At 46.0% G+C, this 22,693-nt stretch overlaps 1 protein-coding gene across 1 annotated transcript in view; it reads left to right on the top strand.

Moving 5' to 3' along the window:
• Positions 1-22,693, top strand: part of KIF27 (kinesin family member 27) — a 455,459-nt gene that overhangs the window by 355,807 nt on the left and 76,959 nt on the right. Inside the window, exons 15-16 of the mRNA XM_069229770.1 lie at positions 19,501-19,707; positions 20,486-20,684. Coding sequence (XP_069085871.1) covers positions 19,501-19,707; positions 20,486-20,684 — 406 coding nt within the window. The remainder of the gene's footprint in view (positions 1-19,500; positions 19,708-20,485; positions 20,685-22,693) is intronic.

The following is a 22,693-nucleotide window of genomic DNA, read 5'->3' as shown; positions in this document are numbered from 1 at the left end:
AGAGATTATCTATTTTTGTTTCTAAATCTCACAAGTGCCTTACCTGTAATTTAAAAAAAACATTGTAATTAGTTTTTGTAGATCATAACAAAAGGGACACAGATGAGTGCTAATTACAAACAAAGATACAGATCTGTAGCACATCAGTACAGCAAATGTTTCCATAATAGGGACTTAGGGCAATGTAGACCAAAACATCAGCTTATCAGCCAATTGGTAGGCATGGCAAAACAAATTATTCACATTTGTGATTTTGAGATAAAGACCCACTATTAGTATTATCTAGTCCAAAATGGCTGATCCATCAGCCCCACACTTTACGGAACTTGCACGGGCACCCCCTACACTTATATTTCTGATGGATACAACTACCTGTGGATTCCTCACCTCATGAATACTCCCATGGCGCCAGCATTCTACGGAAATCTTCTTACTAGTCTCTGCACGTCGACGAGGACGTCACTGTCTCGCACGCGACGCCGTCTGACGTCATACAGGCAATAAGAGGTCCTCGACGACGTGCGGACGTCAGTTCCCTTTTTTCCGTGCATTCGAAACGGTTATCTTCGAGGGAGCAACTGTTACTCTTGCGGTTACAGTGTATATCTTGCTGCGTACTCTTTCTCTGTGGAAATAATGTCGCAGAGAAAGTCTGGATTTAAGCCTTGTCGTGAGTGTGGAGGCAAGATGTCGGTGACGGATCCTCATTCCGATTGCCTTTGGTGTTTGAGCTCCGACCACGACGTCTCGACTTGTGATTCGTGTCAGCACATGAATCCGAAGGCCATTAAAGAACGCGAGGCGAAGCTGTTTATGGCCAAGTCAAAGGAGAAGCATCACAAGAAAAAGTCTTCTCCAAGACATCGGCGTCATCGAGACTCCCGGCGCCGTAGAGAATCTCGGCGTCATTCAAGGGAGGCTCGTTCCAGGTCTCCGGATCGGCGCCGGAGGACATGGGAGGTCAGCCCCACGGTGACGCCGCATCCTTCGACGCCGTTGCTCTCTCCGACGTCTCCAACTTCGCCTGGACAGGCGTCGGTGATTGAGGTATTGGAGCCTCAGGTGTTTTCTCCGGCGCAGACGCCGAGGCCGGCGTCGGGGTCGCCTCCGAGTCAGGCACCCCAGTATCCGGCTTTTCCCACCCCTGGAGCCGATAGTTCCGCATTCTTGAATGCGATGTATGCCATCTTCCAACAGATGGCTCCAGGGGGTGCTCCGGCTGGGCCTTTGGCCTTTTCTTTGGGTGATCCTGCGCCTCTTCGGCCGGCACCCTTTATGCCCTTTCTCCCGTTTGGGAACGTGGGCTCGGCGCCAGTGTCGGCGCCGGTGGCCACTCTGATGGCTTCGGAGGGATTGGCCCCAGGGATTTCCATCCCGTCGACGTCGAGATTTCGGCCTGTGACTCCGGTGGGTCCATCCGTTTCATCTGCTCTTCAGTCGGCGCCGAAGTTACCTGTGGCGCCGGATGCGGCGTCGGTGGCTTCGGAAGATCGGCGCCGATCTCCGACTTCGGCGGAGGTGTTGTCGACTCCGCGGATTGAGCAACGACTGCATTCAAGGAGGCGTGCTCTCCGGGTACTAGAGGAGCAGGAGTACCAACGAGCCCTAGAGGAAGGAGAGCTAGAGGACTCGGGTGATGGGCTGCGTGGACTGGAGTCGGCCAGTGGGCTGGACACTTCCCCTGAGTGGGACCTTTCGTCCCCGGGGGAATATACCGAGGAAGCTGCTTCCTTTCATACAGTGGTACGGAAGGCAGCTAGTTTTTTGGACCTGCCTTTGCCGGTGGTGGAGGCGAAACAAAATCTTTTGACAGAGGTGTTGCATCCGGCCTCAGCCGCGGCGGAGCCTCTATTACCTTTTAATGACGCTCTGCTGGATCCGGTTTTAGAGGTGTGGAAGAAGCCGGCATCTTCCCCAGCAGTTCACAGAGCCGTGGCCAGGAGGTATCGGACGGCTCCAACTGATCCTGGTTTCCTATCTAGGCACCCTACGCCGGAGAGCTTGGTTGTGCAGGCCTCCTGTTCGTCCAAATCAGCGCCTGGTTCTTTCCCGACGGTGCCTGGGGACAGAGACTCAAAAAAGCTAGAGGCGCAGTCGAAGAAGATTTTTTCGTCCTGCAGTCTGGCGTTAAAAGCCACTAATGCGACCTGTATCCTGGGGAGGTATATTCATGCTCTGATGGATGACATCTCCTCTTCGTTTACAGAGCTTCCCCAGGGTCTTTTGGATCTTGTCTCTGATGCCCAGGCTGCTGCGACCCAAATTATCCAGACGGGACTGGATACCACCGACTCGGTAGCCAGAGCAATGGGCACAACTGTGGTGGAAAGGAGACAGGCCTGGCTACGTAACTCGGGCTTTTCGGCAGATGTACAGTCCACATTGTTGGATCTCCCGTTTGATGGGGACAAACTGTTTGGGGCTAAGGCTGATTCGGCCTTGGAACGTTTTAAGGAGAGCAGGGCCACGGCTAAGTCGTTGGGACTCCAAGCTCCTTCTTCCACGGCCTCTTCCAGACTCTTCAGGAGGTTTCGTGGATTTGGGCGTGGCTCTTCCTCCTCTTCCTTTCGGGGAAGATATCAGCAACCTGCCTCTTCCCACCCCTATAGATCTTTTAGGGGGAGGGGTAGGGTCCGCACCAGGGGAGCCTCTCAGCAGCACTCTGCCTCTTCCTCATCCTCTGGCGGGGTGCAGCAGGGGAAGCAGCCTTAGGCTTCCACCATTTCCCACTCACTCCTCTCCTGTAGGGGGAAGATTACAGCATTTTCTCACCAAATGGGAGACTGTTACGTCGGACACTTGGGTTCTCAGTGTTGTGGGAAAAGGCTACACCCTTCCCTTTCGGGAGTTTCCGCCCCTCATCCCGCCCCGCCCTTCGTATTGTTCACAAGAACACCTCCTGTTGCTAGAACAGGAGGTGGAAGTCCTCCTTTTAAAGGGCGCGGTGGAGTTGGTCCCGGAGCAGGAAAGGGGTCAAGGAGTTTACTCAAGGTATTTCCTGATTCCCAAGAAGGATGGTCGTTTGAGACCAATTCTGGACCTGAGGATCTTGAATTGGTTCCTCAAGCAGGAAAAGTTCAAGATGCTGACCCTAGCACAGGTGCTTTTGGCGTTGAACATGGAAGACTGGATGGTGTCTGTCGACTTGCAGGATGCTTACTTTCATATCCCGATACTCAAGTCACACAGGAAGTATCTCCGGTTTGTGGTGGGATCGCAACACTACCAGTTTGCGGTCCTTCCGTTTGGTCTTACTTCAGCACCTCGAGTCTTCACGAAGGTGATGTCGGTGGTTGCGGCAGAGCTCAGAAGGAAGGGGATAGCAGTATTCCCTTACTTGGACGATTGGTTGATCAAAGCCAAGTCCCCGGAGCTTGTGTTGCGTCATCTGCAGTCAACAACCCAGTTGTTGTTCGACCTGGGCTTTTCGGTGAACGAGCCCAAATCTCACCTGGAGCCCTCTCAGCGCCTCCTGTTCATAGGGGCAGTACTGGATACGACATTGGGTCGGGCCTTTCCTCCGCCTCAGCGGATTCAAGATATTCAGGATTTGGTTCCAATGTTTCGAAATGGAGCGGTAGTTCCAGTCCTCAAGGTCCTTCGTCTGCTCGGTCTTTTTGCCTCCTGCATTCTGTTGGTCACGCATGCTCGCTGGCACATGAGGGCTCTTCAGTGGTGCCTCCGAAGGCAGTGGTCTCAACACAGAGGGGATCTAGAGGGTACTGTCAAGATCTCCAGAGATGCTGCTGTGGATTTGAAGTGGTGGATTGCAAGCAACAATCTTTCACAAGGAAAACCGTTCCAGCAGTCGCCACCAGTGGCCACAGTCATAACGGATGCTTCCACTCTAGGGTGGGGAGCTCATCTGGGGGATCTGGAGATCAAAGGTCTTTGGTCTCCAGAGGAACAGATTTTTCACATCAATCTGTTAGAGTTACGGGCTGTACGTCTGGCTCTCAAGGCCTTCCTCCCTTCCCTTCGTGGTCAGTCGGTACAGGTCCTAACGGACAATACTACCACGATGTGGTACATAAACAAGCAGGGAGGAGTGGGGTCGTACCTTCTCTGCAGAGAAGCTCTTCGACTATGGTCCTGGGCAAAGGACCATCGGATTTGCTTGATAGCAAACCATCTGGCCGGAGTCTTGAACGTGCGTGCGGACAGTCTCAGTCGCCACTTCTCGGCAGACCACGAGTGGCGACTCCATCCAGATCAAGTCCGTTTAATCTTCCAGAAGTGGGGGTTTCCTCGGGTAGATCTGTTCGCCACTCGAGAGAACGCGCATTGTCCGTTGTTCTGCAGCCTTCAGTATCCGATGCAGGAAGCATTGGGGGACGCGTTTCAAATGACCTGGTGCGGCCAGTTGCTTTACGCGTTTCCTCCCATACCCTTGATTCCTCGAGTATTGAGGAAGATTCGCCAAGACCGGGCTCTAGTAATCGTAATAGCTCCGGATTGGCCAAGGAGGGTGTGGTACTCCGACCTTCTCCAACTCTCAACGTGCCCGCCGCTCCGTCTCCCTTTCAGGGCAGACCTCCTCTCGCAGTCGCAGGGGCAGGTTCTACACCCCAACCTCCAGAGTCTGCACCTACATGCCTGGAGATTGAACGGGGCAACCTGAGTTCCTTCTCTCTCCCGCCTGAGGTAGTGGATGTTATATTAGCGGCCAGGCGACACTCCACTAAATCTATCTACGCTAATAGGTGGTCTAAATTTGTTGCGTGGTGTGGAGAGAGGCAGATTGATCCTTTACAAGCTCATCTATCGGACGTTTTGTCTTTTGCTCTATCTCTGGCGCAGAAAGGTTGTGCAGTGGCTACCATTAAAGGTTATTTATCGGCCTTGTCAGCCTTCATATGTCTTCCAGACCAACCATCTTTATTTAAATCCCCTATTGTTATCAGATTCTTGAAAGGTCTTCTAAATCAATATCCTCCAAAGCCATTCGTTATGCCGCAATGGGATTTGTCCTTAGTCCTGACTTTCCTTATGGGGTCCCCTTTTGAACCTATGCATTCTTGCCCCTTGAGGTATTTGGTTTTAAAAACAGTCTTCCTGATAGCTATAACATCAGCAAGGAGAGTGAGTGAGTTGCAGGCCTTATCAGTAAAACCCCCTTATACAACTTTTTATGGGGATAAGGTGGTGTTGAGGACCAAGGCTGCTTTCCTCCCGAAGGTTGTTTCACCCTTCCATTTGGCTCAGGCAATTACTTTGTCCACGTTCTATCCTCCGCCTCATCCTTCCAAAGAGGAAGAAAGACTGCACCGTCTGGACCCAAAGAGAGCGTTGAGCTTCTTTATCGATAGAACAAGGGATTTCAGGCTGGAGGATCAGCTGTTTATTGGATACGTGGGCAAGAGGAGAGGAAAGGCAGTCCACAAGAGAACACTATCCAGGTGGGTTGTTCTTTGCATTAAAATATGTTACTCTTTGGCAAAGAAGGATCCTCCTGAGGGCATTAGAGCTCATTCCACCAGAGCTAAGTCGGCCACTTCGGCCTTAGCCAGAGGTGTTCCTGTGGTCGACATCTGCAAGGCCGCAACTTGGTCGTCCCTTCACACTTTTGCAAAACATTACTGTTTAGATTCTGAGGTTAGAAGGGACGGCCATTTTGCACGGTCAGTGCTGCAGGATTTCTTGGTTTGACCATTTAGGCACCCACCGCCGGGCGTGGTACTGCTTTGGGACTCTATTCATGAGGTGAGGAATCCACAGGTAGTTGTATCCATCAGAAGAACGAGTTACTTACCTTCGGTAACGACTTTTCTGGTGGATACATTAGCTACCTGTGGATTCCTCACGGTCCCACCCGCCTCCCCGTTGCCTTTATGGTCTTGCCAAGTAATCCTTGAGTGCGCTCCTCTTGATCTTTGAGGGTGCAATAGATGTATATATATAATATATTTATATATATATATGGGTATATGTGTATATATCTTTATGTATATACTTGGTGTGTGTATATATTTTTAAAAGAAAGAGTTTTATATATATATATATATATATATATGTACATAAAAAAGATTTACAGTTATTCATACAATGTGGTGTATTTTTACAATATAATGGATGTTGCTTTGTTCTTTCATTGCATTGCCTGGTTGTTCTCATGCACGTAAAAAATGATTGGTACTGACGTCCGCACGTCGTCGAGGACCTCTTATTGCCTGTATGACGTCAGACGGCGTCGCGTGCGAGACAGTGACGTCCTCGTCGACGTGCAGAGACTAGTAAGAAGATTTCCGTAGAATGCTGGCGCCATGGGAGTATTCATGAGGTGAGGAATCCACAGGTAGCTAATGTATCCACCAGAAAAGTCGTTACCGAAGGTAAGTAACTCGTTCGTTACTCTTTCGACTGCAGTATAGAGGTCCATTTCCCTTTTCCATTCAGCCATGGTAGGAGTGTCAGGGGCTCCCATATGTTTGGCAAAGTCCCTTTTTGCTACCAGTAAGCCTACTTTACACAATATTAGTTTCATTCATGGAAGGTCTAGGTCATAGGGTCTTCAGATATTGATGTCTCTAGTAGTGCCTAATTCTAGGAGTTCATTTTGCCAGAATGAATGCACGACTGGATATGTACATAGTGTGTAGATGAGGTCCCCTCTGTTTCCCCTATATCTCAGTCTGGAGGAATGGCTCTACCTATTTTGTGGAGACGGACTCCATCGTATTAGGTTCTATGACGGATTTTGAGCTGAATGAGTCTGAGTCTAGATTTAATTGCTACCTCATGTGGGAATATTAATGCTGCTTCCCAATCAAAATCATCTAATTCACCAACATTGGTTTCCCATTTTATCCTTAGTTTCAGTAGGGTGTCTGGCATATTATTATTGTTAATGGTTTTATATATGTAAGAGACTGCCCTGTCTTGTATATCTCCCATCAGAAGCCTACCCTCTGGAGGTGCGTATTCCAGGAGATATACTGGGATGTTTTCCACTTTCCAGGCATGGGTGAGCTGTAAATATTTGTAGTGTTGCCTATCATGGAGTTGAAACTCCCTCTTTAGGGATGAAAAGAACTTCAGGGCACCCTCTTCAATCAGGTCACCCACTTTAGAAATACTGATATGGTCCGAAACTGAAAACAACCTAATTTCCCAAATTTCTTTAAAGTATCGTCCCACCTATAGTGGAGTTTCCCAGGTGATCTTTGGTGCCCATATCAGACATTTACTAGCCGTGCACCATGCATCAAGAGTCACCAGTCAACAAACTGCGGTCCAACCCTATTCCCTGCGTGTAATTGTTGTACAGATACAGAAGAACATGTACTGTTCTTCTGTTGGGCATACTGCAAACCTAGAATGAATTGGATTGTACCCTTTGTAACCTAATTGGAGATAGAGACTGATGTTGTGCATTGAGTATTTGTCAAACTGATACCAACCTGAGTTGCCTTTTCAGTTTCTAATTTTCTGAAGGTTGTGTGGTGAATCAAAGGGAAACCTTTAGATTAATGCTATGCATCTCATAGTTTTAAACACTGCATTTTCATTGCTCTCATTTTAGGTTAATTTTACGTATTCTGGGGTTTTTAAATTGTGCCTTATATTGTTCTGATTTATATGTAATTCTATTGAATGCATTATGACTGTGTTTGTACTTGATAGTCCAATTGCAAAATAAAGAAAAAACACAAAATTAAGTTAATAGTGCTGTAACATTATTTTTATTTTATTCTACATTTAAAATGGAGGAATAAAATAGATGTATAAAAATAATTCACATTCATGATTAACATAAAATTATTTCTACTAACATTTTTTAGAGTTTAATAAACATTTAACATTTCCCCTTATACTTTGCCAATGGGAGAGCTCCACTCTGGTGGTGAACTCTGCATACATGTGCAAAGTTAGTAAGAATGGCTTTACAGTATTAGCTAACTTTTGAATTAAATATTTAATTCATTTAGATCAAAGCGCTCAGGACTGACAATGTGAAGATTACCTGTGCCCTCAAAGGTGGCATTACATGGCAAATTGATGTCAACCTGTTTGCCGCCACTCAGCAGAGATCCAAAATTGACAACTACACAGTCACCATTGATGGTGTAGAGACATTGAACACTCTCCAGTGATGTAAAAGAGTCACAGATTTCTTTATCCAATATGGTCTCTGTCTCCTATCCAGACTGGGCAGTTTTCTTCTGCAGTATCATTTCCTGTTAAGAAACGAAAAGAAGAAACAGCTGTTAGTCTATTGGATGTCCTAGAATGGTTGCTGAAAATTTCATCTTAAATGTTGATGTTCACCTTTCTTCAGGACGGCCTGCAAAGTCACTTAAGAATGTCATTATGCAGCCTAAATGGGAGGCTACAAAGGCCAAAATGCTTCATCCTGTATGGTTGAAAAAGGTCCTGGAAGGCAGAAATGCATTCAAATGAATGAATATTTTGAAGATTTCACAGATTTTTTTTTTTCCACAAACCTTTTTGTAATATTACATCAGGATGAAGGAGTATAGGGCAGTGTAGCCCATAGGATGCCATTATACAAACTAAAAAGTAAAGCTGTGCCTTTAAGAGCCTTTAAGAGCCTTTAAGAGCCTTTAAGAGCAGGTGGTCCTCCCATATCCCATCATGCTCAGCAAGAGGCAGTTACCTCGGTTCTTTTTTACGGCTCCTGCTGACAGGACCCTGAAGCATTGAGCTCTACCTATTTAGAGTTTTTTTCACAAAAATGCCTTGTCAGACACATTTGACTCAACATTGTTCATCTTGCCTGACTATTTTCTGTCATTTTTTGTAAAATTCTGACAGAAATGTAAGGTATTTTTCCATCCAAATGCCTTCACTTTTTGACAGGTGTCCTCGCTGTGGCAGGAAGAAGGCCAAAACGAACCCACACGAGGTCTCTATTATCTGCCTTCCATCTTCACATGTACCTGATGCCTGTGAAATATGTAAAAACGTCTCCAGGCGCCCTCTGCGTGATAGAGAGAAAATTTGTCTCCAGGTCATAGAGGACAGCAGAAGAAGAAAGCAGCTTACTGCTAGGACCTTAGAGCGAGGGGAAGGTCATTCTTCCACCAGGGCTTTCCCTTCATCGGCCAGTGGACGCCAGACGCCCCAGAAACGACGCAGGTCCCAGTCGACATCAAGGACATCGAAGTAAAGGCAAGCAACAGCACCGACATGTTCGCCGCTGAGAACAGGTTCGACCGCGAGGAAGCGACACCGCTTGGCGTCTCGACACTCTTCGACGCCAAGAGTTTACACGCTGTCGAGGTGTCATGGATATCCGACGTCAAGAAGTACCTCTTTGTCGAGGTCGGCAAGGCATGGAAGATCGACGTAGAGGGACACCTGACGCCATGAAGGTTTGACGTCGAGAGGAACACGTCGACGTCTTACATCGACGTCCAGGAGCTTGTCGTGGAGGTCACCAAGGAAGAGGAGGAGGATTTACTCCACATCTGAATCTTCTCCTCCCCCACATACGACAATGCCTTCACCAGTTTTACTACCTCCACCAGCTCCTCTTTCTCCTGTAGCACCTCCTCCGGTACCTTCTTCTGAACTGGCTCCTACGACTCCTGTTGGCTATTCAAGACATTCACCCCAGCAATCATCTAGGTGCTCTTCCAGATCCAGACATCATCATCGTCATCACTCTGACAATAGATCAAGATCTTGATCCCACCAACATCATTCCTTGTCTTCTACCAGAGACTATTCTCAAACTCTGTCTGGCTCTCCAACACCTTGCGTCTCTCCGATTAACGATGTCAGCACCTTTCAGGAAGTCCTTGTCCGACGTGCTGCAAAACTTATGCTGACAACATCTGTAATCTTCAAGACCTTACACCAATGTTCTTCCGCAATGCCCTTGCTTCCGCTGGTCCCAGGTCTCCTGGAACCGGCAATGTACTTATTGCTGACACCAGCCACAGCCAAGCCCGCGCATTCTAGGCTCCAAAAGAAATATCGTCCTCCAGAGCAGGATCCTTTATTTCTAAGGGCAGACCCAGCACCAGATTTTGTGGTTATTGTAGCCACTAAGAAATTGCATTCGACTTCTCCTTCATCCTCCTCTCCCCCAGACAAAGGGAGCAAAAAGCTAGACGTGGCAGAACGCAATGTTTGCTCAACATCTGCCATTTCCATGAAGACAGCCAGTGCCACAGCCCTCTTGGGCAGATATGACATGCTCTTTGGGACTCCATTCTACAAACTGCTGATCACCTTCCCAAAGATAGAAAAGAAGATTTCCTTGAAATCATTAACGAAGGTGCTATGGTTTCTAATCAGATCATAAGCGCACTGGCGGATTCTTCTATATTAGCGGCACATGGATATTGTCATGGAATGGAACAAGCACAGCAAACCATACAGAACCTTCCATTTACAGGTTCTACTCTGTTTGGTTTTCACCCTGATGATTGAGATGTCTAGAATGAAATCAGAACTAGACTCTCTTAAAGCTGTAGGCTATGAAAGACCTAGAGAGCAGCGTAAGTCGTTCTGTCCTTACCACTGCAGATTTTTCTCACAGAGATTCCAAACTCCGCAATGAGTGCCATCTAGATCTCAACAACAACAACAACACCAGAGATCATACCGAACTCAGCACAAGCAAATGTGAGGTCGTTCCACTCAACAAGCTGCCCAAGGAGGACGTCAGCCATCTGCATCTAAGCCCTGAGCCTTTCCTTCCCCCTCTTCCGTTACCCACTCCGGTAGGGGGAAGTATCTCGCATTACCTGACAGAGTGTCAGCGCATCACATCAGGCGCCTGGGTACTGAATATTGTGCAGATTGGTTGTTGTCTCAGGTTTACCAACCCTACGCCCTCTATTCCACCGAAGCCCTCCATGATCCATCTAGGTTCTCTAAGGGCAGAAGTCAACATTGTATTACGGAAGAAGGTGCTAGAACCCGTTCCCACCGATCAACTTGGAAAAGGGATTTACTTAAGGTATTTCCTGGTTCCGAAGAAGGACAAGTACAAATTCAGACTTATTCTCGATCTAAGAATAGCCAACAAATGGATTCAAAAGGAGAAATTCAGAATGCTGGCTTTACATCAGATATATCCCCAGCTTCATCAGGGAGATTGGCTCTGTTCCATCGATCTTCACAATGCCTACTTCAACATTCCCATTACCAGGAAGCGTCAGAAGTTCCTAAGGTTTCTTGTGGGACAAGACCATTACCAATTTGCAGTGCTCCCATTCGGTGTCAATTCAGTACCCAGAACATTCTCCAAATGCATGGCTGTGGTGGCAGCCCCTCCGAGAAAGCATTGAATCTTCATCTATCCCTATCTAAACGATTGGCTCATAAAGGCATCCACATCGCAAGAGGCCCAACTACATTTCAACTGGACTTACCAACTCCTTCAACAGTTGGGCCTCCAGGTCAACCTCGTCAAGTCAACGTCAGCACCTGTCCAGAGGTTGCACTACTTAAGCGCCACAATCAACACCATTCAAGCAAAGGTGTTCCCTCCAGAGGAGTGACATTTATTGATCCTTCTGAAATGTCAAACTCTCAAGAAAGTGCCTCATTCCACAGCAAGAATAGTCTTATCTCCCTTAGAATCGATCGCCTCCTGCATCCACCTCACTCCCAATGCTCTCCTCCACATGAGACCCTTACAAGAGTGTCTAGAAGATCAATGGAATCAGCTGATCAACAATTTGTACTTAGACAAAACAAAATCCTTTTGCAGGTCACATCTGTTCTTTAACTATGGTCCAGTTCGAACAGGCCTTGCCACCTCCAAGCATCTCTTTCCAGGTGGATTGTTTCATGCATTTTGCTCTGTTACCAGCTAGCCACTAAGTCCCTTGATGGCAGACTTAAAGCACATTCTACCATAGGCAAAGCAGCACGCCAGCTTCGATGGGAAACATTCCCTTAGCAGATATTTGCAAAGCTGCTACATGGAGGTCTGTCCTCGCCTTTACCAAGCACTACTGTCTTGATTCTGAAGCTAGGACAGATGCTCAAGTAGGACAGGCTTCTCTTAGAAATCTTTTTGCATAAATAAATATCACTCTATTGTTCTGTCTACTCCACTCTCAGGGGAATGGGCTTGCTACTCTATTCAGTGATTATGACTATACATGGAAATCTCCTATGAGAAAAGGAATAGTTTCTTAACTGTAACTCTAGTTCTCTCGTAGGGGTATTTCCATGATAGTCATAAGCGACCCTCCCTCCTGCTCAGTGGAAAAGACAAAAAAATAATTAACAAAGACAATTTCATCTCAGCTAGACAACTGCCTTTTGCTGAGCATGATAGGATATGGGAGGACCACCTGCTCTTAAAAGCACAGCTTTACTATATAGTCTGTATAATGGCAGCCTATGGGCTACACTACCCTACACTCCTTCATCCTTATGTAATATTACAAAAAGGTTTGTGAAATATTTTTTCTGTGAAATCTTCTAAATATTCATGCATTTGAATGCATATCTGTCTTACAGTACCTTTTTCAACCATACAGGATGACGAATTTTGGCCTTAATAGCCTCTCTTTTAGGCTGCATAATGACATTCTTAAGTGACTTTGCAGGCCTTCCTGGAGAAAGGCGAACATCAACACTTAAGAAGAAATTTTCAGAAAAGTGCTCCGGGGTCCCCGCAGGCGGGCGGAACTATTCAGCGCTTATGACTATTATGGAAATACCCCTGCAAGAGAACTGGAGTTACAGGTAAGAAACTATTCCTTCCATTACACCCACCTTAACCAGAGATGTTGGTATTTCATCCAACCAAACCGCCTTTTCCTCTTGTCTCTGATTTACTGTACATTCTTTTGGAAAAACTAATGACTCCAGAAACGACTTGTTGTCTAAAGAAATATAAGCTACTTCAACAAGGCCCCTCGATCTCCTCAAGACTGATTGGAAGCCAGATTCAGTCATAGTCATGAAAGTCAAATGAAAGCTTGCATCCCTGCTGAAATCTGCTGCTGAGAGGGGGGGGAGAGAGTGAGAGTGAGATAAAGATTGACTGTGAAAGGACATAAAATGTGTAAGACGGCCTCTACTGAGTTGAAGAATGCCAACACTGACAGCGCTGCAGCCCTCCTATGCAGATACCATATAGAAATGTAGGATGGCATGAAATCCTTGTCTCTGGTTTGTCAAAACAATGGCACCACCCCAAGGAACAGGCTTAACAAGTAGACTTGACTGAGCTTGCCAGAGCTAGTTACTGCCATGCAATCTCTTTAAGGAGATCCTCATGGCTACTCTTGTCATCCCTAAAGCCGGAGGTGCAGTTGGAGATTACTAATTTAACTTAGTTGGGGTCAGCACTCTTTGGACATACACTTAAAAAGAGATGCCTAGAATGAAGAGCGAAGCAGAGACTTTGAAGGCTGTTGGTCTGGAGGAACAGAAAGCTTTCTGTGGGCAACAATACAGACCTAAAGACAGACGATATTTGGTTCAATCGCCAAGATGGCCATGCCAACCCCAGCAACATGGAAGGCAACCGCAAAGACAGCAATATTATAAGCGATATCAAAAGCAGAAGATCATTGCCTAAAACGCCCCTTTCAAGACAGAGGAATTCATTTGACAAGAGTCAATGATGGCCCAACACCTCCTCCTTATATTTACCCTCTTTTGTAGGGGGGGCGACAATGACATCTTGCTTGGGAGAGTGGAAACTAATAATTCCATACAGATGAGTTATAGATATCACTCAGAGAAGATAGTCAGTTCATTTCAGGGCTATTCCACCACTCAGTATACAGAGGTTACCATCAAATCTCATCTGTCTTTACTAAAATACAAAGCTCCTGTTCTATTATGATTGGTGATTGAACGAATGCCATCAAAGCTGTTTACAGCAGGTATTTCCTAATCCTAAAGAAAAAACAGCCAAAACAACATTGACCAATTTTAGATCTGCACGTAGTCAGCAAGTTTATCACCAAGGAAATATTCTGAATGCTGAATCTGTATCACATTTACCCGCACATCTTTGTTCCATAGACCTTCCAAATGCTTATTTTCCCTTTCCTATATCACAACATCACAGCAAATGTAGTTACAGCCTACCTAAGGAGGAAGGCAGTCTTTGTTAATCACTACCTTGATGACTGGCAAATAAAAGAGAAGTCTCAGTCAAAAGCATTACAGGATTTCAAAGCAAGATTACTAACCAAGTTGAGTCTCCAGATCAACATGTGCAGACCAGCACTGAAATTAGTACAGTGTCTAATATAATACTGGTGCAAAGGTAGAGACTTTAAACAAAAGTGTGTACCTTCGGAGGAGAGAGTATTATCATTTTAGAAGAAATGCTTGGAACTGGCAGATACTACACTCCTACAGATTGTTAATTTGCCTCACTTCTAGGATCTAGGTCATCCTGCTTATAGATATTGCAAATGCAAGGCTGTGTATGCGACTTCTACAAGTTTCACTGTCTCAGAAAAGAGATGGGTGGGAAGGCACACTGCATCTCATGACATCAGCACTTAACTTTCTGGCATGCTGGTGCAAAACTCTAAATTTGCTGGTCAGAGTTCCATTCCAAAAGAAAACCCTTATGTAAACAATAGTGACAAATGCTTCTCTATCAGATTGGGGAGCTCACATGGAACATCTGCATTTTGAGGACTGTGGACAAACAAAGAGAAGACCTATCACATCAATATCTAGAACTGAGATTAGTGCATTTGGCACTCAAAAAGCCTTACTTCCTTCTCCATCATCAAAAGACATAATGATGCGGATTTATAGTACCACTATCATTCATTTTACCAATAAACAGTGAGGAACAAGATCAAGACAATTAACTTTGCAAGCACAAACCATGTGGCACTGGGCCCTAACCAGAAATCTTTTGCTGATACATATCCCAAGGGGACAGAATCAGGAGGTGGGCTTCCTTAGTCGATATCACAAGGAAAATCGCAAATGGGTTCTGAATGAGAAAGTCATAGTAGACATTTTTGTAGAATGGGGTACTCCATCCTTAGCTCTGTTGCCATGGCACAAAACAAAAAATATGGAGACTTTGTGTCCAGGCACCAAAGTAGAATTCAGAGGGCAATGCCCTTTTGAATAATTCCACTGGTCCGATTCATATCAGTGATAATAGTAAAACTACGGAGATCAAAAACAAAGAGAACCCGAACGGATAGTGGCTGAACCAGTTGTGGTACCTGGACCTTCTTCCACTGTATGGATTATGCCACAAACAACGGCTTTCCAGACCAAATCTTCTGACCAGATTTTGGGCCAGAACCAGCATTGGAGCCCTCAGTCATTGAATTTGGCTGCTTACTCCTCAGGTCAAACAGTACGGCCATTTAAATCCTCCTCCTGACTCCATGGTGATACTGAAACATTAAAAACCTCCGCCCACAAGATCCTGTTATGCATTAGAAGGGAAACTGTCCTGGATCTGGTCAAAACAAGGGCAATTATCCCCCTTTATGTCAGGAAGATGTAATTCTATGGAAGAATACCTATGCCGAAAGTATGGGGGAATTACTCAATGGCTGATAGCTTCAGTAAAGAGTCTTACAATACACACTACAGGTACATAAACTTTTCTTTTAGGGTAAAATATGGGGACCATTTTTCCTCCTGTATATACAGCTTCCTATTTTTAGATGCTATTTGGTGAGATTTTTATTAATTAATTTAAGAGGGAGGGTCCTATCAATTTAATCATATAATACCGTGATAGGTCAAAATATAGTTGTACTTTCTCTGGCTGTTATTGCACATACAGTAGGCTTTTGCCCTGAGAAATGCATGTTAGGTATCTAAGCAGCACTAAAATAATATTAAAGTCATGTAACAGCGCAACATAATTTCCAAAACTATTTCTAAAAAGGATGTTTAAAAAAAATAAAGGCCCTGATTCTCACCCTGGCGGTAATTACCGCCAGGGCGGAGGTCGGCGGTAGCACCGCCAACAGGCTGGCGGTGCTCCGCCGGGCATTCTGACCGCGGCGGTACAGCCGCGGCCAGAAGCGGAAAGCCGGCGGGGTACCGCCGACTTTCCGCTGCCCGTCTGAATCCTCCATGGCGGCGGAGCGCGCTCCGCCGCCATGAGGATTCAGACACCCCCTACCGCCATCCTGTTCATGGCGGCTCTCCCGCCATGAACAGGATGGCGGTAGGGGGTGCCGCGGGGCCCCTGCAGTGCCCATGCCAATGGCATGGGCACTGCAGGGGCCCCCGTAAGAGGGCCCCGCAAAGTATTTCAGTGTCTGCTTTGCAGACACTGAAATACGCGACGGGGGCAACTGCACCCGTCGCACCTTCCCACTCCGCCGGCTCAATTCTGAGCCGGTATCCTAGTGAGAAGGTTGATTTGCCCTGGGCTGGCGGGCGGCCTTTTGGCGGCCGCCTGCCAGCCCAGGGCAAATGTCAGAATCACCGCCGCGGTCTTTCGACCGCGGTGCGGTGTTCTGACGGCGGTACCTTGGCGGACGGCCTCCGCCGTCCGCCAAGGTCAGAATGACCGCCAAAGTGTCTTAAAAATGACCAAAATCTCATTAAGAGAACTGGAGATACGAAGTTGTACATTTTTGAGTCGGAAATCAACAAGAAAACACAAAGTGCCAATGCAAGTCATTGGTTACAGATGACCTAGACTTAAGTGAGATTTCAGGTTGATTACAATGAAGTACAGGTCAGGTAACCTTAGAGTTCTCACCAGTCAAATGATTTACCTTGGGACCTAGAGAGTGATTTATAGTTTGGCAGATGCAAAGGAGTTTGGTAAATGCAGCGGAGTACCTTGTTTGCGAAAATAACATGACACCTTCCCTTTTTAGGGTCAGGAGACTGTGGACGGAAAACTTCCTCCGACGACCTGATGGAATAAGGGCTTTCGAAGGAAGGGCATTACACCGCCTGCCCTATTTAGGGTGAAAGGTGTAATGTGCTTTTTTTGTCCATCACCAACCGGTGTGGTGCGTGATAGGGAAAAACTTATAGTGACCTCCCACATCCACAAAAAAACCTTCCGGCATGAGGGGGTCATTCGTTTTTTGTCTTTAAAAAAAACCGCTGCCACTTTGTGAGTTTGTTTTTGAAAAACAGGAAGCTTGGTGGAGTTCCTTCAATAATGACTGTGGCTGTCCACCACACTTTTTGTATATTGGCAGGAACTGCCATGGTGGTAGTTTTCGTCACAGCACACTGATCACTGCTAGGCAAGTGGTAAACTCCAAATTTGGCTGATAGTGATCTGTTGGGGTAGCCAATGTAGAGTTCGCCTCCACCTTCACAAACGGTTTACCATCAGTCAAATGCTAGCTTTGGCCCTTTGTGTTTTTACTGAAAGTCGGACTCCATTGTCAGAGCACGGCAATATGCTGCAACAAGCAATGGTCGTTCGAAGTCAGATAAGTGGAATCTGGGTTTCCACAAAATTTGTTAATTTTGGCTCTAAACGAGGCAAAGCTGGGTTCTGTAGCCTCTGAAGTTACTTCATCCCATTGTAACTTTCCATCTTGTCCTGGTCCCACTTTTTACTATATAAATTTTTGGGCGCTTGTAAACCTCCAGTGGAGCAGTTATGAACACTGTAACCAGTCAGAGCTCCCAAGGCCTGATACTAACATTGTAGGGTCCTGCTGAAGCCTTTTTCTTATCTGCAAAGAGCTGTGAGCTGGGCAAACCTAAACATCTTTATTATAAGGGAAAAAGTGAGACAGCACTGAGTAACAGCAAATAGGAGCCTGTCATTGCATGTATGTATATTTTATGTATGTATATGGTACAAAAGGCAGTAGAGCTCTGCACATGGTTGATGGTAAGCTTAGGGTTAGCAGGTAATATGAGAGGAAGCCAAGTTGTGGACAGGTAATACAATGTGATGTAGTGTTCTTTAAAGTGGAGAGTATTCAACTCTTTCCTACATACACAGAGGAAGTTGTGCCAGATTCTGTGGGCATAAATGGAAAAGTTTTCACACTTCTTAGTCTGCAGTCTAGATGGTCATGTCTTCAGGTTGCTGAGAACCACCAGAGATGGTGAACTTGTTTGCAAAGTAAGCGGGGGTGCTGGTTGTGATGGCTTTGTAAATTATGCACCTGCTTTTGAAGATTGTGTGGACTGGCAAGGGGAGCCAATGGAGTTCCATCAGGGTAGATGTGATGTGATCATATTATTTCAGGCCCCGCATGAGATGTGCTGTGGCGTGTAGGATGCCGCTAAGGGGTGCCAATGGAGTCTGGGAGGGCATGGAGTAGGACATTATCAACATCCAGATGCAAGAGTACAAGGGCTTGAACAGCTGTTTTGAAGTGTCTTTCTGGGAAAAAAAACACTTTGACTTTCTTTACAAGAGATAGCTGGTACCAGGCACTCTGTTTGGCAATGTGTTTCTTGAGATTGATGTCAAGGGTGAATCCACATGATTTGGCATTGGTGAGATTTCAGGTTGAAGCCATCAAGGTTCATGTCATTGAGCCTGGTTTGCATTTTATTCTTTGTTGTTGATGGCAAATAATAGAAACTCTGTCTTGGTTGGGTTGAGCTTTAGGTAGTCACTGGACATCTGGTTGATGTGCAAGTAGTGTTTGCGGTTTTGGATGCGTGAAGCAGAGGAAACTTTCAAGTAGAGGTGTGCAGCATCGGCCTATTAGTGAATCTTGATGCAGTTATGTGTGAGTAGAGCACCAAACGGATGACATAGGAATCCTGCTTGGCACTTGTGAATTTCTGAAGTCCTCCACACATGATACTGTAATAACTATAAGGTTTATTTAGACTTCAGAGTATGACTTTTCTCTGTCTGGGGGACGGAGTAAAATACTCTGTTGCCGGGACAGATTAACCTACACTCCAAATGAAGAAATATCCGCCACCCTAAAGGAAATCTCTTACATTGGCAGGGAACACCTTCACAGCAGTTTGTGTCATTATATTAAAAGTTTGATGGACGGATCCATCAACTTGATGGTACAGTCCCTCAAACTTTTAATTTTTTTTTTTTATTTTCAAAAACAGCATGCCAAAACAGAAAAATTGAAAAACGAATAATACCCCACACCATGAGAGTTTTCTCCTATGGTGTGAGGGTTGTTCTGCAGTTTTCACTGTCCCCTACTGTCAGGTTTTACCTGGTGGTGATGGACAGTGAAAACTGCTCATTTGACTGGTCACTATAAATCAAGATGGCAGTCAGATGGCCAAATCTGCAAAAGCCCTTACTTCATCGGGCTGTCAGAGGAGTATGTCAATGCAGGAGGTGGAGTAATCTCCTTCGCTGATATACTGAAGGGCCACCCACCCTCTAAATGAGGGGGGGACCTTCAGTTTGGTGGAGAATCGGAGAATGTACTCCATTGCTGTCGTGACCGAGCTCCCTCTCCACCAAACTCTAAATGAGGCCTTATTCCATTTTTCTTTTCCTTAACAGAAAAGGTTTCATTAGTTACTACAGTGAGTTAGTTCAGGAGAAAAGTTCCTTTTGTAAGTGTAATGGATATGATATTAGTCACATTTTCTGTGTTAGCCTTAACTTGTATTTTCTCTGTTTTCCTTAAGGAGGAGCATGTCCTTTTCCAGTTGGAAGAGGCGATTGAGGCGCTGGAAGCTGCCATTGATTACAAGAATGAAAATATTAATAGTCGGCAATCCTCAATAAATGACACCACCCAAATACTGAGACAAAGTGAAGCTAATGTTATGGAAAAGCTGAGCTCCTTATCTCCTTCTGAGATAAGAGCCCTTCTCATCCGATACTTCAACAAGGTGTGTACAGACTGATTGCACTGCTTACTAACCCACATGGAATAAGCTACCCATGTGGTTAAATAAATCTTTGACAAGTATTCATTTGCACATCATATGTGCTCCAGTCGACAAAGGTAGTCTATAACTCATTTGAGGTTGTTACAAGCAACTAACATGCAGATGTGTTTGATTGCTCTATATTTTGGTTAGAAGTTAAAATAACTTTTAGCATGACTGACTGACATTCATTATACTATTGAAACTGTTTCATGCAGTTTTGTTGTCTGCTCCCCTCTCCAACAATAGTCATATCATTGAACGTATTTTCCTTTTACTATTATGCTCGCAGAGAAATATAACGTTTTTCTCGTATACATATGTAATCGTATCTCCTCTTATTCCATGTTGTATCATGCCAGTGTTTGTGAGCTTCATCTGGAGATGAACAGTGGGGAAAAAGGTGTGGTGTGCAGCATTAAAGTCGAATTTTTACTGTACAAAGGATAGCAGTGAAACATTGAGAAGTTTAAATCAAACCAAGGGAAGCACCCCTGGTACGAAGCATTCATCAAATTCAATTTCGAAAGTCCCACAGTGGAAGCTCAGATTATTTCATTAAATTAAAATCTAAGAGAAAAGCAATGTTAGTAACGTAACTTATTTTCTGCTATGTCATTTTTCATAGTAGTAACTTTTTCATGTGCTTTTTAAATGTATTAGCTTCCCTAATCTTTGCTGATGTTATTTTTATTCATCATATTATTGGATTCGTTAAAGTGACATATTTATTTGGCAGGTGGTTGGTCTGCGTGAATCTGAGCGCAAGTTACAGCTACGATCAGAAGAGATGTGCATGAGAGTGGTAGAACAAGATAATATAGTTCGGGAACTGGAATCTGCACTAGAGCGTCTTAATATGCAATGTGACAGGCGCTTGACTCAGCAACAGAAGGAGCATGAGCAAAAGACACAGTTATTATTACTGCACTTTAAAGGTACTGATCATGTGTCTTTCAATTGCGTTTATGTTTGGTATTATAGTCGGATTTCTACCCAGGATGTTCTCTCTTTACTTTAACAGTTGTATAATTTTGGCCAATTGCCATGTTGAAGATTCTTTTAGAAGTTAAACCAACTCTAAAATAACCAAGAGTAATAAAAGATGCCAGTGAGATGTGTATAATGTAAAAAACACAAACAGGGGGAGAGATATCATGTAACCACACAAGAGAGGAAAAATACCCTTGCTGAACCATGAATAACACAGGCATTAATTACCATTATTCCATATGAATTGCCTCCACCCACTAATAGCAGGGGAAATTGATTCACAATCAATGGTATTGATAATACCAACTTGGAAAGTTACAGAAGTTTAGTGGAGCTTTTGAAATTCAAACTGTGATCTTCAGTTTACACACAGATCTCTATGGTGTATAGATTAGCCCACTGAGCTATTGTCCTAGGTTATATTCTTCAGAAGTTAAGTTAAAACACTAAGGGGGTCATTCTGACTCCCGCCGGCCGCGGTAACCGCAGGGCCGGCGGGAGCCGCCAGAATACCGCTGCGCGGTCAGAAGACCGCTGCGGTCATTCTGGGTTTCCCGCTGGGCTGGCGGGCGACCGCGAGAAGGCCGCCCGCCAGCCCAGCGGGAAACACCCTTCCACGAGGATGCCGGCTCCGAATGGAGCCGGCTGAGTGGAAGGGGTGCGACGGGTGCAGTTGCACCCGTCGCGATTTTCAGTGTCTGCATGGCAGACACTGAAAATCTTTTTGGGGCCCTGTTAGGGGGCCCCTGCAGTGCCCATGCCATTGGCATGGGCACTGCAGGGGCCCCCAGGGGCCCCACGACACCCCATACCGCCATCCTGTTCCTGGCGGCCGAAACCGCCAGGAACAGGATGGCGGTATGGGGGTCGGAATCCCCATGGCGGCGCAGCTGGATTCCCCAGGGCAGTGGAAAACCGGCGGTACACCGCCGGTTTTCCGTTTCTGACCGCGGCTGTACCGCAGCGGTCAGAATGCCCATGGGAGCACCGCCAGCCTGTTGGCGGTGCTCCCGCGGTCCCCAACCCTGGCGTTCTCGGACCGCCAGGGTTGGAATGACCGCCTAAGTTTGTTGGCATGTGTAGCTGTAGATACACATGCTCTGCATACTCCTGTCATCTAGTGTTGGGTCCTGAGTGTTGCCAGTTGTTTTTCTTCAAAGTAGCATTTTCAAGTCATGGGATCGAGTGACTCCTCCTTCTCAGTGATACTCTGCATAGGCATCGACTTTGTTAGATTATTTTCTCTCTGCATTGGGTTCAGACGTGTATGTCTTTGCCCCACCTTTCGACTCGCTCCAGTTCAAAATCTTTCCTTCAGTCTTCTGTTTATTGACAGTATTGTTTCTCGATAGCTTCTTTCCTTCCTTGCATTCGTTTCCACTCCTCAGTCCACACACTGATCGCATGCCCTCTTAGGCGACCTCGCCCGTTTCAGGCCTTCCTCTCTACACAGCACCAAAGATTATGCTGAACTGATGGAATGGATGCTGTTTTGTTTCTTTCCTCCGTGCTACGCAAAATACTCCCACACTGACCAACACTGGTGTGTAACTTTTGCCTCTCCCCGGATCACCAGGAGGCTACCTACGATGCCTGCAAATCCTTCCGGTCAAAGAAGATCCTTTGGGACCGAAGAGCTCGTTGGTTGCAAATGGAGCAAAGGACTCCGGACGACACCCTGGACATCTTTGGGGAGGAACACACTCATGAGGAGCCAGAACAGGAGGAGGCCTTTTCGATCCAGGACTGCGTCATGCAGTCCGATATCGAAAGCCACGGGTGACGTCCGCACTGCCTGTGAGTTATGTGGCCCCTCCCGCCCACCCTAAGACTATTAAAAATCCCCTTGCAGAGATTACCAGAGCGCCACAGCCACCAGGCCATGGCTGGATCTGAAAAACTGTTTTGGCTGCCCCACCCTCCGGCTCTTAAAATAGCCAAGACCAAAACAATG

The sequence above is a fragment of the Pleurodeles waltl genome, chromosome 1_1 (genome assembly GCF_031143425.1).
Source record: "Pleurodeles waltl isolate 20211129_DDA chromosome 1_1, aPleWal1.hap1.20221129, whole genome shotgun sequence".
Lineage (NCBI taxonomy): Eukaryota > Metazoa > Chordata > Amphibia > Caudata > Salamandridae > Pleurodeles > Pleurodeles waltl.
Note: the sequence above shows the minus strand (reverse complement) of the source record. Positions and strands in the feature narration are given on the sequence as shown.